This window comes from Mus caroli, unplaced genomic scaffold (assembly GCF_978045245.1).
Source record: "Mus caroli unplaced genomic scaffold, Mus_caroli_1 scaffold_1, whole genome shotgun sequence".
In the NCBI taxonomy this organism is placed as follows: domain Eukaryota; kingdom Metazoa; phylum Chordata; class Mammalia; order Rodentia; family Muridae; genus Mus; species Mus caroli.
In genome coordinates this window covers 86,598,410-86,611,400 of record NW_028227256.1, presented here as the reverse complement: position 1 = coordinate 86,611,400, position 12,991 = coordinate 86,598,410, and the positions used below count along the sequence as shown (strand labels likewise).

The following is a 12,991-nucleotide window of genomic DNA, read 5'->3' as shown; positions in this document are numbered from 1 at the left end:
CAATGAGCTCCTGTTCCCATACAATACCATGATGGGATACCTCCACTGGGGGATACCTCCATTGGGGGATAGCTCCATTGGGGGATACCTCCATTGGGGGATAGCTCCACTGGGGGATAGCTCCATTGGGGGATACCTCCACTGGGGGATAGCTGCATGGGGATACCTCCATTGGGGGATAGCTCCATGGGGATAGCTCCATGGGGACTACCTGAATTAGTGGCTACCTGGATGTAGGATACTTTCATGAGTGGGAGACATATCTCAATGAGTGGATGCTTTCATGACAGATACCTTCATGAGGAAAAAGTCTCCCAAAAGTGATACTTTTGTGAGAGACCACTGAGGCCAGAAGGCCATTTTTACCAGTGTGCAGCCACTTCTGCAAACCTGCTGTCAGCAGCAAAGTAATCTCATTTGTCTGGCTGTGGCTCTCATGATCCTCATGCCAGCTTCGGGAATGAACACGTGAGAAATGAGCCCATTGTACGTAGTATACCATTGCAAGTTGTCGGTGCTTCTTCCAGAACAAAACATGACTAGACTGAAGGCTGCTGGGAAGATCTTTGGACCCCTGCACAGCACAATCAATTCTGAGAGTTCTTGGTTGATGGTATTCACCCAGCCATGATGAGCCACAATCTTCTCTCTAGTCTCTTGGCCCAAGGAGGATCTCCACATTGAACAATTGGGCTCAAGCCATGGGATGCTGCCATCAACATTCAGAGTGTACGTCCCCTGCTCTGTTAAACCTTCCAGGACTCCATCATGGTCACATCCAAAGGCTTGTTTCCTTGGTGATTGTAAATCTTGTTAAGTTGGTAACAAACAGTAACATCACATAAACCTTCAGATAAGACCAACAAGGGGCAGAAACATTCTGGGGCAGGGAAGAGAGCCAGCAGTGTGAAGACCATATTTAACTGCCCGACTGTGTCCGTGTATGTAAGGATAAAAGAACATTGCTTTCTGTCCCTCGGCTGTGAGAAGAGACAGCTAGGAATGTAACAGAGACAAAGTCAGATGGCTTCTTAAAAACTGTACCTCAAAACCCATAAACAAAACAAAACAAAACAAAAACAACAACAACAAAAACGGGCGTGGTAGCTCACGCCTTTAATCCCAGCACTCGGGAGGCAGAGGCAGTCAGATTTCTGAGTTCGAGGCCAGCCTGGTCTATGGGGTGAGTTCCAGGAAAGCCAGGGCTATACAGAGAAACCCTGTCTCGAAAAACCCAAAGGGGGGGGGGGCTGTGCCACTCTTCAAAAACTGAAGAAGGGTCTGGGCTAGAGAGATGACTCTGCAGATAAGAGCAATTGTTGCTCCTGCAGAGGACCTGGGTTTAGTTCCCAGCACTCACATAGTGTCTCACAACCATTTATAACTCTGATGTTAAGGGATCCAGTGCTCTTCTGACTTCTGCAAACACCAGGCACACACATAGTACACATATACACATGCAGGCAAAACACAAACATGCATAAAATAAATAATAAAATGCATCCAAAATGGCTTTCAAACTGGAGAAGGGCAGGAGAGAGAACCCCTTGAAGGCTCCCCGTCTCTTCCTCTCCTTGGTCAGTGTCCTGGGGTAGAAAACAATATTTACTGTGGAACATCTTCCCTTCTCTAGATCTAAGATCTAGAGGTAGATGCCATCTCAGAATGAGAATAATCATGGATAGTGTCCTGGGTGACACTGTATGTCAGCTTGACACACGTTAAGAGTAATCAGAGGAAATGGCCTCAGTTGAGAACCTGCCTCCTTGAGATCCACCTATAAGGCATTTTCTCAATTAGTGACCAGTGGAGGAGGGCCCAGCCTACTGTGGGTGGTGCCATCCATGGGCACCTGGGTTCTATAAGAAAGCAGGCTGAGCAAACCATGGGAAGCAAGTCAGAAAGCAAAACCCTCCATCAGCTCCTGCCTCCATGTTCCCACCCTGCTTGAGTTCCTGTCCTGACTTCCTCCAATGATGGATTGTGATCTGGAAGAGTAAACCAAATAAACCCTTGCCTCCCCAACTTGCTTTTTGGTGCTTGTCTTTTGTTGCAGTAATAGAAACCCCGACTAAGACAGCTAGAAACTGTATTTTATTATAAAAGTATGCCAAGTCATCTGACAGCATAGTAACTTGAATATATATATTGAATATTTACATATACATATTTAATATATACATAATATAAAATTCTATATTATAGTGTGCATATTATACATTGATATCATTTGTATATTATACTTATATTTGTACATTTTATGTATAATATTTATACAGAATGTACATGTATATATAGCTCAGTGTGTCAGAGCTATTTTTGACCTTACAGTTGAGTGTCACATTCTTGTCACCATTAGAGACTTGGAGTTGTTCGTGCCTGTCAGGGTTTGAGGAGGCTTTTCTCACCCACACAAAATCAGCAATAGAGCTGATAGAATCTGAAATGCAAAACCTAAAATTATGATGCTGTGACCCAGATATGTCTCAGTTTTCCTTGATGATTATGCATTTAACCTTTGTGACAAGGATGCCCCTGGTCTTTTGTTTCCAAATCAGCACTGAAGAGACAACACTCCTGGTCACCCACAAGTGTTGGCAAGGTATGGAGTGTGTATGTAGAAGGGTGGGTGGGGAGTATGCAAATGAAGTTTGCCAACAAAGTAAAACTCAGAAGTAAGTGATGTGCTGCACCTATTAGGCTGGTAGAACCTGGAACTCCTTAGCATTGAGATGTGATGGACAGGTATCACACATGCAGGCAAACAGTGGAAAACAACGACCAGTTCCCTCAGGAAAGAGCAATAGGGCGGCCTTCTTCCTTCCATTTTTAGATCTTGCATGGTGCTGTGGCCGGGATGCGGGGGGGCAGGGGGGGCGTCATTTGTGGAACTAATTCCGTTAGGTGGCTTTGCCTCAGGGCAGTAGGAGGATCCAAAGGGTAGTGTGAGTGCCTTCAGGGGAGCCAGCAATCCAGCATCGGTAGACAGCATGTACACCAAACAGGTCCTGAGCGACATTTGAACAGCTCTGAAGAAACGCAAGGGCTCACACTCCTCACCTGGAAGCACTGGGCTTGTTGGGTGCCAAGAACAAGCTTGCTGAGTCATCAAATGATAGCATGTGACAGGGGTTATGCGAAGTACAAGGGACAACAAGTGTGACCTCCCTGGCCTGGAGTGGAAGAGGCTAAGCACCCAGATCCATGAGCCAACTTCCTCATCTATCTCCTCTGAAGAAGAAAGAAAAGTGTGTGTGTGCGTGTGTGTGTGCGTGTGCGCGCGTGTGTGTGCCTGTGTGTGCGTGTGTGTGTGCGTGTGTGTGTGTGTGTGTGTGTGTGTGCGTGTGTGTAAAACTAAGACCCAAGTTCTCACCTGGCCTTTGCCTTCCCAGCTCGATGCTGAACAAGCTGTGTGCGTGGCAGTCCTTTTTCCCACACGAGGCCGTGGCTGGACTCCCTCTATTCAGCACAATCTCCAGCCACTTGGCTGAGCCGAGAACAGCAGGGTCATGGCCAGAAAGTTTCCATACCACCTATCCAAGTAAAGAGTCAGGGGAAAGAAATGCCCTTAGGATTAAGATGGCAGATTCAAACTTCCTGGAGGAAAACCCTACAGTACCCGATCAAAGAAGTGATGGACCGAATGCTTAGAACAGCGGTCAAAGGAGGAGTTGCTCAATGAAGCCGAAGGCTCTTTGTCAAAGAAAGCAATGCATTTCAAGGGGGAAGCAGAAGCTTCACGCTGCACTTCCCCCTCCATAAGAAGGCGGCTCATGTAACCGTCAATTATTTCATTACTGCATGGAAAGCCAGGCTCTATTATGTCATGGGAATGTCTCATGTTCTCTCTTTAAAATCACCAGGATTAGATGTTTCTCAAAACAGCCTCACAATGGTTTTTGCCCTTGAGAACTTGAACTTTGTTGTAGAGATAAAAGCAGGCCTCCAGTTTTGCTTCTATGTCCCTGCCTCAAACACCTGTTGCATGCAGAGCTACACACTGGCTGCAGACAGAGCAGGAAGCATGTGCGAGATGGTATCCTTGCCATGAGGGTGCCTCAGCCCGGTGGCCAACCACCTCTGCTGCCCTGCCCTTGGGCCAAGTCCAAGGTCTGTGCGGAGTGCAGTGCTGGGGCCTTCCGAGGCTCTTCCTTTTGGCTTGACTTTTTTTTCCTTCTGCTTGTCTGTGTGGATCTCTCTATTTCCTCCCCTGCCCTCTCCTACACACACCTGTATGCCTGTGCCCACTGTTCCATACTAACACGGATGAACAATCTTCAAACAGAACCCTCACCTCTGCAGCTCAGAGTTCCCACCCGCATTCCTCTCTTCTTTTATGTGTGGCTCTGCAGTGCCACTGTGCGCCTTCCCAGGAACCACCTCCGCCTCCTCTCTTCCTCCTTCTCCTCTCTTCTTCTTCTTCCTCTTCCTCCTCCTCTCCCTCTCCCTCTTCCCCTTCCTCCTCCTCCTCTTCCTCCTCCGGCTCCAACTTCTGCTCCTCCTCTTGTTCCCCCTCTTCCCATTTGATCCTTCTTCTATTCCTTCTCTAGATCCTGCTCCTGATCCCACTCCCTCCTCCTCTTGCTCCTGTTCCTTCTCCTCTTTTTCTTCCTGCTCATTCTCCTCCCTTTTTCTCTTTCTTCCTCCTCCTCTTTCTCATCTTTATTCTCCCTCCTGCTCATTCTCTTCTTGGTGCTCCTTCTATTACTGCTCCTTCCTCCTCCTCTTCTCATTGCACATTGTTCTGTGGTCACTGGCAATGTCGCCATTGTTGTCATTGGTTTGATTTGATGTTCATAGCTGCCTGGATTTAGTGTGGTTTCTGTTGCAGGGTTCTCTTTCCTCATCTCTGAGAAGTACAGGGACTGAGTCCCCACACATAGGCTCCTCATTGAGACCCCCACAAATACATCCAGAAGAACTTTGCATCCCAACAGATGCACAGACTGCAGCTCAGAAATGCCAGAGCCTCAGAAAAGCCATGTGGCAAGAGCACTCCAAACAGTCACTACTCCCTGGAAAACAACCCGAACACACACTGCATGTGCCTGTAAGCATCACAGCTTCCAACAGAAACCCCAGAAGCCAAGGAAAAAAATTAAAGTAGGTAGAAGGTAGGAAGACCACCAATACAGGGTCAATGATGTGAAGTGGCTCTATCACCAAAGACAGTCTACAGAGTCGGAAAAATCCCACTCAAAATTCCACTGACATTCTGCACATGAACAGATGAAAAAAATCATAAAATCCATACAAAAGCACAAATGACACAGGTAACCAAAATAGTGCTGAACAACAACAGCAAAAAATATATTGCTATATTGCTGAAGGCATCACAATAGCCAACTTCAAACTGTACCATAGAGCCACAGTGACCAACACAGTACAGTACTGGCACAGACAGACATGTAGGCCAGTGGAAAAGAGAAGAGGACCTGGAATACAGCCATGCAGCTACCGTCACCTAATAAGGAACTGACAACACACACTGGAGAAAAGGCAGCCTCTTCAAACAGAGCTAAGAACACTGGATTTCATGTGTAGCATGGCTTTTCATCAAGAATACAAAAAACGGAAACAACCAGCCAGGCATTGTGGTACAAGCCTTGAGGCAGAGGCAGGCAGATCTCTGTGAGTTCAAGGCTAGCCTGGTCTACATAGCAAGTTCCAGGCACCCAGAGCTACATAGTGAGACCCTGTCTCAAAATAATAATAAATAATAATAACAAGCAAACAAACAATACATTCTGGTAAGGTTGTTGGGGGAGAGGATCTCACACTGCTAGTAGGGTACAAATTAGTGCAGCCACTATAGATATTAGTGTAGGATATAAATGATTTAGCTATACCACCCCTAGGCATGTATCTGAAGGGTTCTAAGACATCTTACTACAGGGGATCCCTGCACGTCCATGTTCACCCTTCACAGCTGCCAAGATAAGAATCAGCCTAGGTGTCCCTCAACACATGAGTAGGTGAGGAAACATAGTCTGGACACACCGCGGAGTTTTATCTAGCCATAAATAGCATCAGTGTACCGTGCGCAAGGAAACAGATGGAACTGTGGATCATCACATGAAGCAAAGTGAGCCAGCCCTGAAAGGCTGTTGTGTGCTCTCTCCAATATGCAGAAATTAGAGTTTCAAGTGTATGAGGTGGAGAGGGGCTATCTGAGTTAGGGAAGGGGCCAGCGGGAGGGGAAGAGGGAACAAAAGAGGGTGAGAGGGATGATTATGGGGAAAGTAAAATAACACATGAGGGGAAAGGACGCTGGTGGCTCAATTGTCATCAACCTCTGCCCGAGAGAACACCAGCTGTCATGCTGCTGGTGGTGGTGGTGTCTATGACGCCTCCCTTGCAGATTCTTCTCTCTTGCCTGGGTATCTCCATACCCAAGGGTAGATCAATGACGAACCCTGAGCTGACCTGTGCCCTAGGTGGGCTTCTTAACCAGTGAGCTTTAATATGAGCCTCGCCAGTCAGATTAGCCCCCTCTCCAGCTCTGAACCCCAGTGTGTCGGGGACTAAACTCTTTCCTGGCTCTGAGAGGCAGGTGGCTTCCTCATCTATCTACCTGCCAAGCTCTGGTCCTGGGTTTCCTCTATCCCCCAGGAGCACCCTGGGCATCTCGGCAGAAGTCCATGCCTCTTGCTTCAGGTGTCTCTCCTGGTGAGCAGGAGACTCCCAGCACCTGCAGCCTAGCAAGCGCCTGTGGAAGAAGGGGCACACCTTTGCCACACAAAGCACAGGACTCATCAAGAGTCAGAGACTGAACTGGGGTCTAACTAGATAGAGTTTGAGCATTTTTTTAAGTGGGGCCCTCTGAAATGTGGCCCTTGTGTCTAGCTTCCCTCTCTCCCACAGGTAAAGGGCAACATAGTATTTATTCATCTATGAACCGAGTATGCATGTTTTATATTATTCTTTCACTCAGTAAGTGTCTGTGAAGGGCAGAAATGCCGGCTCCAGGACTAAGGGACATTCCCACTGTCCATAACTCTCTGTCTGCTGGGAAGTGGAGGATGCTCATAGGAAGAAGGACTCATGAGAGTATAGATGAAATCCAGCAGTGCTGAGGTGTAAAGCTGGCTGCTGGGGATTCCTGGGAGAGAGGAGCCTGAGTCCAAAATCATCAGAAAGCACTGACAACTATTAAGAGGGGACAGGAGAAAGGAGGGGCAAGAAAAGAGTGTACTACTGCACACGCAACAACATCCTCCTCCACGTGGCTGCAGCACTGTCAGGAGCAAGAAAGAGGCCTGGGGACCAGGGCTGGGAAGGCTGCTTGCAGCCTGCAACAGGCTGGGACTTAGTCCTATGGGGACAGAGCCAACAAGGAGCTTCAGGACAGATGTCTCAGGGCATCTGTTGAAGGAAGTCTTAAGGTTGGTTATATCTGTGCCTGAGTTCCTTCTAGAGGGTCAGAGAGGGAGGCCCCAAGCATATGAGCAAAGGACCAGTCAGATGATGAGGTAAGAAAACAGTAAGATCTCAGGAAGTGCAGGTGTCCAAACAGGTGTGATTTGGTGGCCATTTACCTATGAAAGTAAGGGAGGAACTGTGGGGATTGGAGGTACAAAAGTCATATGGTCTCCAGGGAGTGTGGACACACAATTGTTAGTGCTACCACAGAGCCCAACACTAGAACCCAGAAAAAGAAGGGCTGTCCGTTCTCCAGTGTCTGGAGACCTCACAGCATCCCCGGTGAAGGAAGTCTCATGACAATAAGCAGCCCCCTCCTAATGTTGGTGCTATGCACATGTAGGACGCTTAAAGACTCTGTGTGGTCCCAGTGACCAGCATGCTTCCTTTGATCCAATTTGACAGTAACAATAACCACAGCATTTGTCACCAGAAACTATTGATATGATAGAAACACCAGATGAGACTGTGTAGAGCTGGTTCTTACAATCAGAAGAGAGGGAGAGAGGGGTTCAGAGCAAAGAGTGTACACAGCTGGCAGATGGCAGTCTCCTGTCTCAACATGCAGAATTGACAGAAGACACCAAGAGCAGCATGGTTGGGCTCTCCAAAGTGGGGAGTCATGATTGAGAGTTCTCGAGGTCTCAGCTCCATAGAGGAAGGTAGTTCATTCCCAGGTAAGAAGGGGCTGGGCTGATTCCCAGGCTTGGGAACAGGATAAATGAGAAACAGGAAAGGCACTGGTACACACCAAAGCCCCGAAGCTCAGGGTGAAGAGAAGCTCAAAGCCCAGCTATGGGGACACTGGGAAGGGAAACAGACAGGATCTGAGCTGAGGGTGCAGCATTCAGACAGCATTGAGCAAGTCCTTACAAGGCAGGACCCCAACCTGGCCTGTGAACTGTGGGAAAGCCACCATGCAGAGACCATGCCTGTCCGACTGGTGTTTCAGTAGCCTGGCCATTCATGCTTCCAGTGCTAGTGTAGCATTCCATGCTCAGATCACTAGCAAGGGAACGTCTCTGGTGGACAGGGAAAGATCTCCAGGCCTGTTAGCTATGACATGTGTGCCTTTTGCTGTCTGGCCTTAACAGATAAATTGAACCTGTAATTAACAAGAACATTGTTCTGCTCTGGACAGGACGAAGATGAGGAGTGGAAGATGTCACCAAGTCTTTTCCTTCAATTGATGGAGGAAGGAAATAGCTTATACAAAGGTCAGTCCCAGATAATGCATGATCCTCAAGGGGTCACCCTGTCTGTGAATGTGCCCAGGTGCCAGTAGGTGGACAGGTCTTTAAGTGGACAAGCATGGTTTGAACTGTGTTGTGTATATCCAGCAGAAACCTGTCCCTTTCCAGTTTCTTATGATTCCTAAAAGCATAGAGTTGTAGTGGCTACTGACCAAGTTTAATAAAACAACCTGGGAAAGAAAGGGCTGATTCCAGCTTATAGTCTTCCATGAAGGGAAATCAGGGCAACCACTCAAGGCAGGAGCCTGGAGGGAGGAACTGAAGCAGAGTCCATGTTGGAACACTGCTTACTGGGGCTTGCTTCTGATGGCTGCTTCAACTTGCTTTTTTATAATAGTACTACCTGTTCAGGGAATGACACCACCCACAGTGGGCTGGGCCCACCCACATTAATGATTAACCAAGAAATGTCCACCTAGACTTGGCTACAGGCCAACCTGATGGACACATTTTTTAAAACTAAGACTCCCTCTTCCCAGATGATTCTAGCTTATGTTAAGCTGGTGAAAAAAATAAATAAACTAACCAGCATAGTTAGGTGGTTCATTGTCAACTTGGCACAACCCAAAATCACCTGGGAGAGTCTCAAAGAATTATCTAGATGAAGTCAACCCATGAGCATGTCTGGAGGGCGGGGTTGTCTTGATTATGTTCATTGATGTGAGAAGAGCCATCCCACTGGCTTGAAGCCCTGGGTGAGAGCAAGGTAGTGTGGGTAACTTATTCCTCCCTGCTCTTGACTGTGGATATGTTGTGACTGCTCAGCTGAGCTCTCCCTTTGACCTCCCTACACCGGTGGACTGTGGCCAAATGAACCCTTCCTTCCCTAAGCTGCTTTTTTTGTTGTTTGTTTGTTTGTTTTGGTCAGGGTATTTGTCACAGCAATCGAAATGAAACTGGGAAAACTGAGGAGAAACACACACGCACAGGCTGGAAATGTTCTAGAACTTTCCCCGGTTTTGCTCCCCTCAGCTGACCACACTCTTGTTTAGTGGCATGAAGAAAGGGATTACATTAAGGAAATGAATTCCATATGTACAAATCTTAATCCTCTCAGACCAAGACCCGTCTCAGTGCTGACAATTGCTTTGTCTATGGTTCAATTCCATTAGCGTAGCCAGAACCTGGCAGGGTGTGTGAGCGGATGGGCTCTCCCCTTTCAGAGATCTTCATCATAATTTGCCAAGACTGTTATCCAACTCCTTAGTTTCACCATACCCTTGGGATAAATCTTAACAGCAGATTATTGGCCAGTGTGACCCTGGTCCATAATACTGTTGTAGACATTTCTGAGAAATGTAATAATGATATAAAGAAAAATGTCTTCATATGTCAGTTAATCTTGGAACTCCTCCTCAATCTGTTGGATCTGGACAACAATGCATCAGGTAGGGAGGAAGAGAGTGGGGGGAGAGAAATTGATGCATAGAGAGGGAGATAAATTGATGGATAGAAATAGATAGGTAGGTAGATGGACAGATAAATAGATAGTAGATAATTATATGGATAGTAATGTACATATTTAATATTGATTCAAGGTGTTTATTCCAGTAATTTGAGTTATATCCTTAACAACAATTTTATTATTGCACTAAAATATAATATTTGCTATGCTAAATGTATTCTAGCATGTACTCACTAACAGACCACTAGAGGCAGGGACTCTAAGGATTCAAAGACAACCATGATGCTGTTACCATATGGCACCTGAGTTCATTAACGAGGAAGAAAGTCAAAGGGATCAAGTGACATTTATCAGGTGCTCAAAGCATGCAAAGACAAATGTTTTCTGTGCCATGTCATTCAGTCTTCATAGGAACTAGAAAATGAACACAGTCCCTTGTCAGGAAGGACCACTGGGAAGCCTGCTGTTTAAAGTTTGAGAGTTCATCCAAATGTTTACATGCAATGGAGCAGAACAGTTGCCATCAAAAACATCCACCCACTCACATACTCACTCGGCAAACTCGGTCTCCACCAGTTTGGATGCAATATGGATCTAAAGACCCCAAAATGACATCAGCTATCAGCATACCTACAGGGCTTTGTGTGTTACAGTGGCAGATGGGAGGGCCCAAGCTGGGGCAGTTATGTGAATTAGGATGAAAGCACAGTCAGGACCTTCAACAATCCATTCTGCAAGTCCAGGCCTGACTGGGGTCCCACTGGTGTGCAGGTGTGATGTATACAAGAATGGTGCTTGGCAAGACACTGCACTGCCCAGTCTTGTCTCTCGGCCTCTTCATCAACCTGTTTGTGCTGTGCGGTCATTGTCTCCCACCAGCCTTCAGGGTGCTTTCCACACAGAGAATGCCACATTCATTTTCTCCTGGGCCCTCTCCTGGGAGCGCCGCCCCCCCATACCCTCACAACCGTGGTCTCTGCTCACTGCCAGCCACACTCTTGCCCTCTCCATCCACTCTCCCTCAGGTTGGTGGCACCATCATCCACGATATCTTGAGCAGGAAAGACTCCAGTGCAGGAGGCCCTGGGCCCCTGCTCACCCTCAGAATTTGGATGGCTTGACTCCTCCTTTCCCTTTTCTCACAACCTTTCAGAGAAAAGGAAGGCAGAGGAAGACATGCCGGGGGAGGAATCCTCCCTCATAACACTGGGCACACAGAAGCTCCAGTCTGCGCTTACAAAGGAGCTTGCCGTGCAGGACCGAGGCAGCGACACACGCACCCCCTGAAGGAGCTCCCAAGGTCGTATCTCATGCCCCACTGACACCTCTCATGCCCAACACATCCCACAGCAGCTGTGAGCCCCCGGCTCCTCGTCCTCCCAGTGCTTGCCCCTTGGGCCTTGTGTCAAGAAGGCCTCCCTGGGGGTCTCTGCAGCGTGGCCGTCTCCTCGTTACCTGCACCCCACTCTGTCCCTTTGTACCCATCTCAGATACCAAGCAATAGATGTGTGGCTTCCCACGGTTGGGCCCAAGTCCCAAAGGGCAGGACCTGTCACCTCCTTGCCTTGGAAGCAAGGCCTGGTCCTTATTAATTAACACTGAATTTACTTTCCTCCTAAGGGAGGGAGCTCGGAAATGATATCAGACGGTGTGACCCAGAGGCAGATGGCACAAGAATTTCATTTTCACGGTCTTTTTTAACACTCTTGCAAGCAGTGTGCGAGCGTTTCTTTTTGACAAAAAGCAAGACTGAATTTAGGGTGGCAGGGATGGGGGTGAGGGGAGAGATTTGGTATTCCCATGGGAAGCCAGGTCTTGCAACCTGCAACATCCGGGCCTTAACCGTCACAATCCAATGGGCACAATCTGTTAGCATGACATCCAAGAAACAAGGAGAAGCCTCAAGCGTCTGTCAGCTGGAGGCCTGGGTTGTCATCCTCCAGGTCTTCAGTAGCTTAAATAGGGATCTCTTCATCTTCGAATCCCTTTCATTAAAACCAAAGGTTTGCCTTCTCAAATAATACATTAGCATTTTAATCACTAAGATTAAGCCCCACTCCAGCCCTCTTCACCACACCACCCTCCCCTTCCCTTCCATGTGAAAGGGCCCTGGCCTGCTTTTCACAGTCTTGGGATAAAAAGCTCTTTCTAGCTGCAGGAGAGTGAGGGCACCAAGTGCCCTCTGGGGGTCCCAAAGAGCTTCCTGCATTTACAAATGCCCATGACATTCCCGAAGGGATTGAAAAGTGCCCTGTGCAGAAGTGTCATGAGAAAGCAACATTTCGATGGCAAACTCTGCCCACCGAGACCTTGCAGAGGCGAGATCAGAGGGCTCCTTGTAAGGAGCTCTATTATGAAGCAGGGACTCCAGTGTGTGACCATGTCACTGGGACTGCTACAGGCGTACTCGAGTTGTGGCTCCCGCCCTGCTAAGTATTCTGTGCTGCTTCTGTTACTGAAAGCCTTGTTCTCAGAGCTGGGGAGTCTCTCTAGCAACACTAAGAAGCGGGTCCCTCTAAATAGCAGAGCAACTTTGCTCTCTGATGTCTTAACGTGACAGGTAAACTGTGTGGTGGTTGAATACCCACCAAATGCTGCAACTGGAAACCTGTCGGGTAGTTATCATTAGTAAGTGGCACTTTATAACACACTGAAGCGCCTTTCACTGTTGTCAGGGGTTTGAAACATAAGATTACTTTTTAACACAGAGAAGGAAGCCAGTGGGCCAAGCATGGCGATCACTCCTGTCAACTTAGAAGGCTAAAATAGAAGACCTAGGTCAGGACAAGCTTGCACTATGTTGTGAGACCTTGCCTCATAAAAGGCGGAGTCTGTAAGCCCAACATTTTGAAGACTGTATTTCAGAAAATCAGCTTATTAGGTGTAAACTTCTGTTCTCCTGCTGTAATTG

At 47.6% G+C, this 12,991-nt stretch overlaps 1 protein-coding gene across 1 annotated transcript in view; it reads left to right on the top strand.

Annotated features, from left to right (window-relative positions):
- The window catches only part of Drc11 (dynein regulatory complex subunit 11), a 120,295-nt gene that overhangs the window by 55,628 nt on the left and 51,676 nt on the right, over nucleotides 1–12,991 (top strand). The window contains exon 9 of the mRNA XM_021165896.3: nucleotides 8,564–8,639. Within this exon, the coding sequence (XP_021021555.1) occupies nucleotides 8,564–8,639 (76 nt within the window). The remainder of the gene's footprint in view (nucleotides 1–8,563; nucleotides 8,640–12,991) is intronic.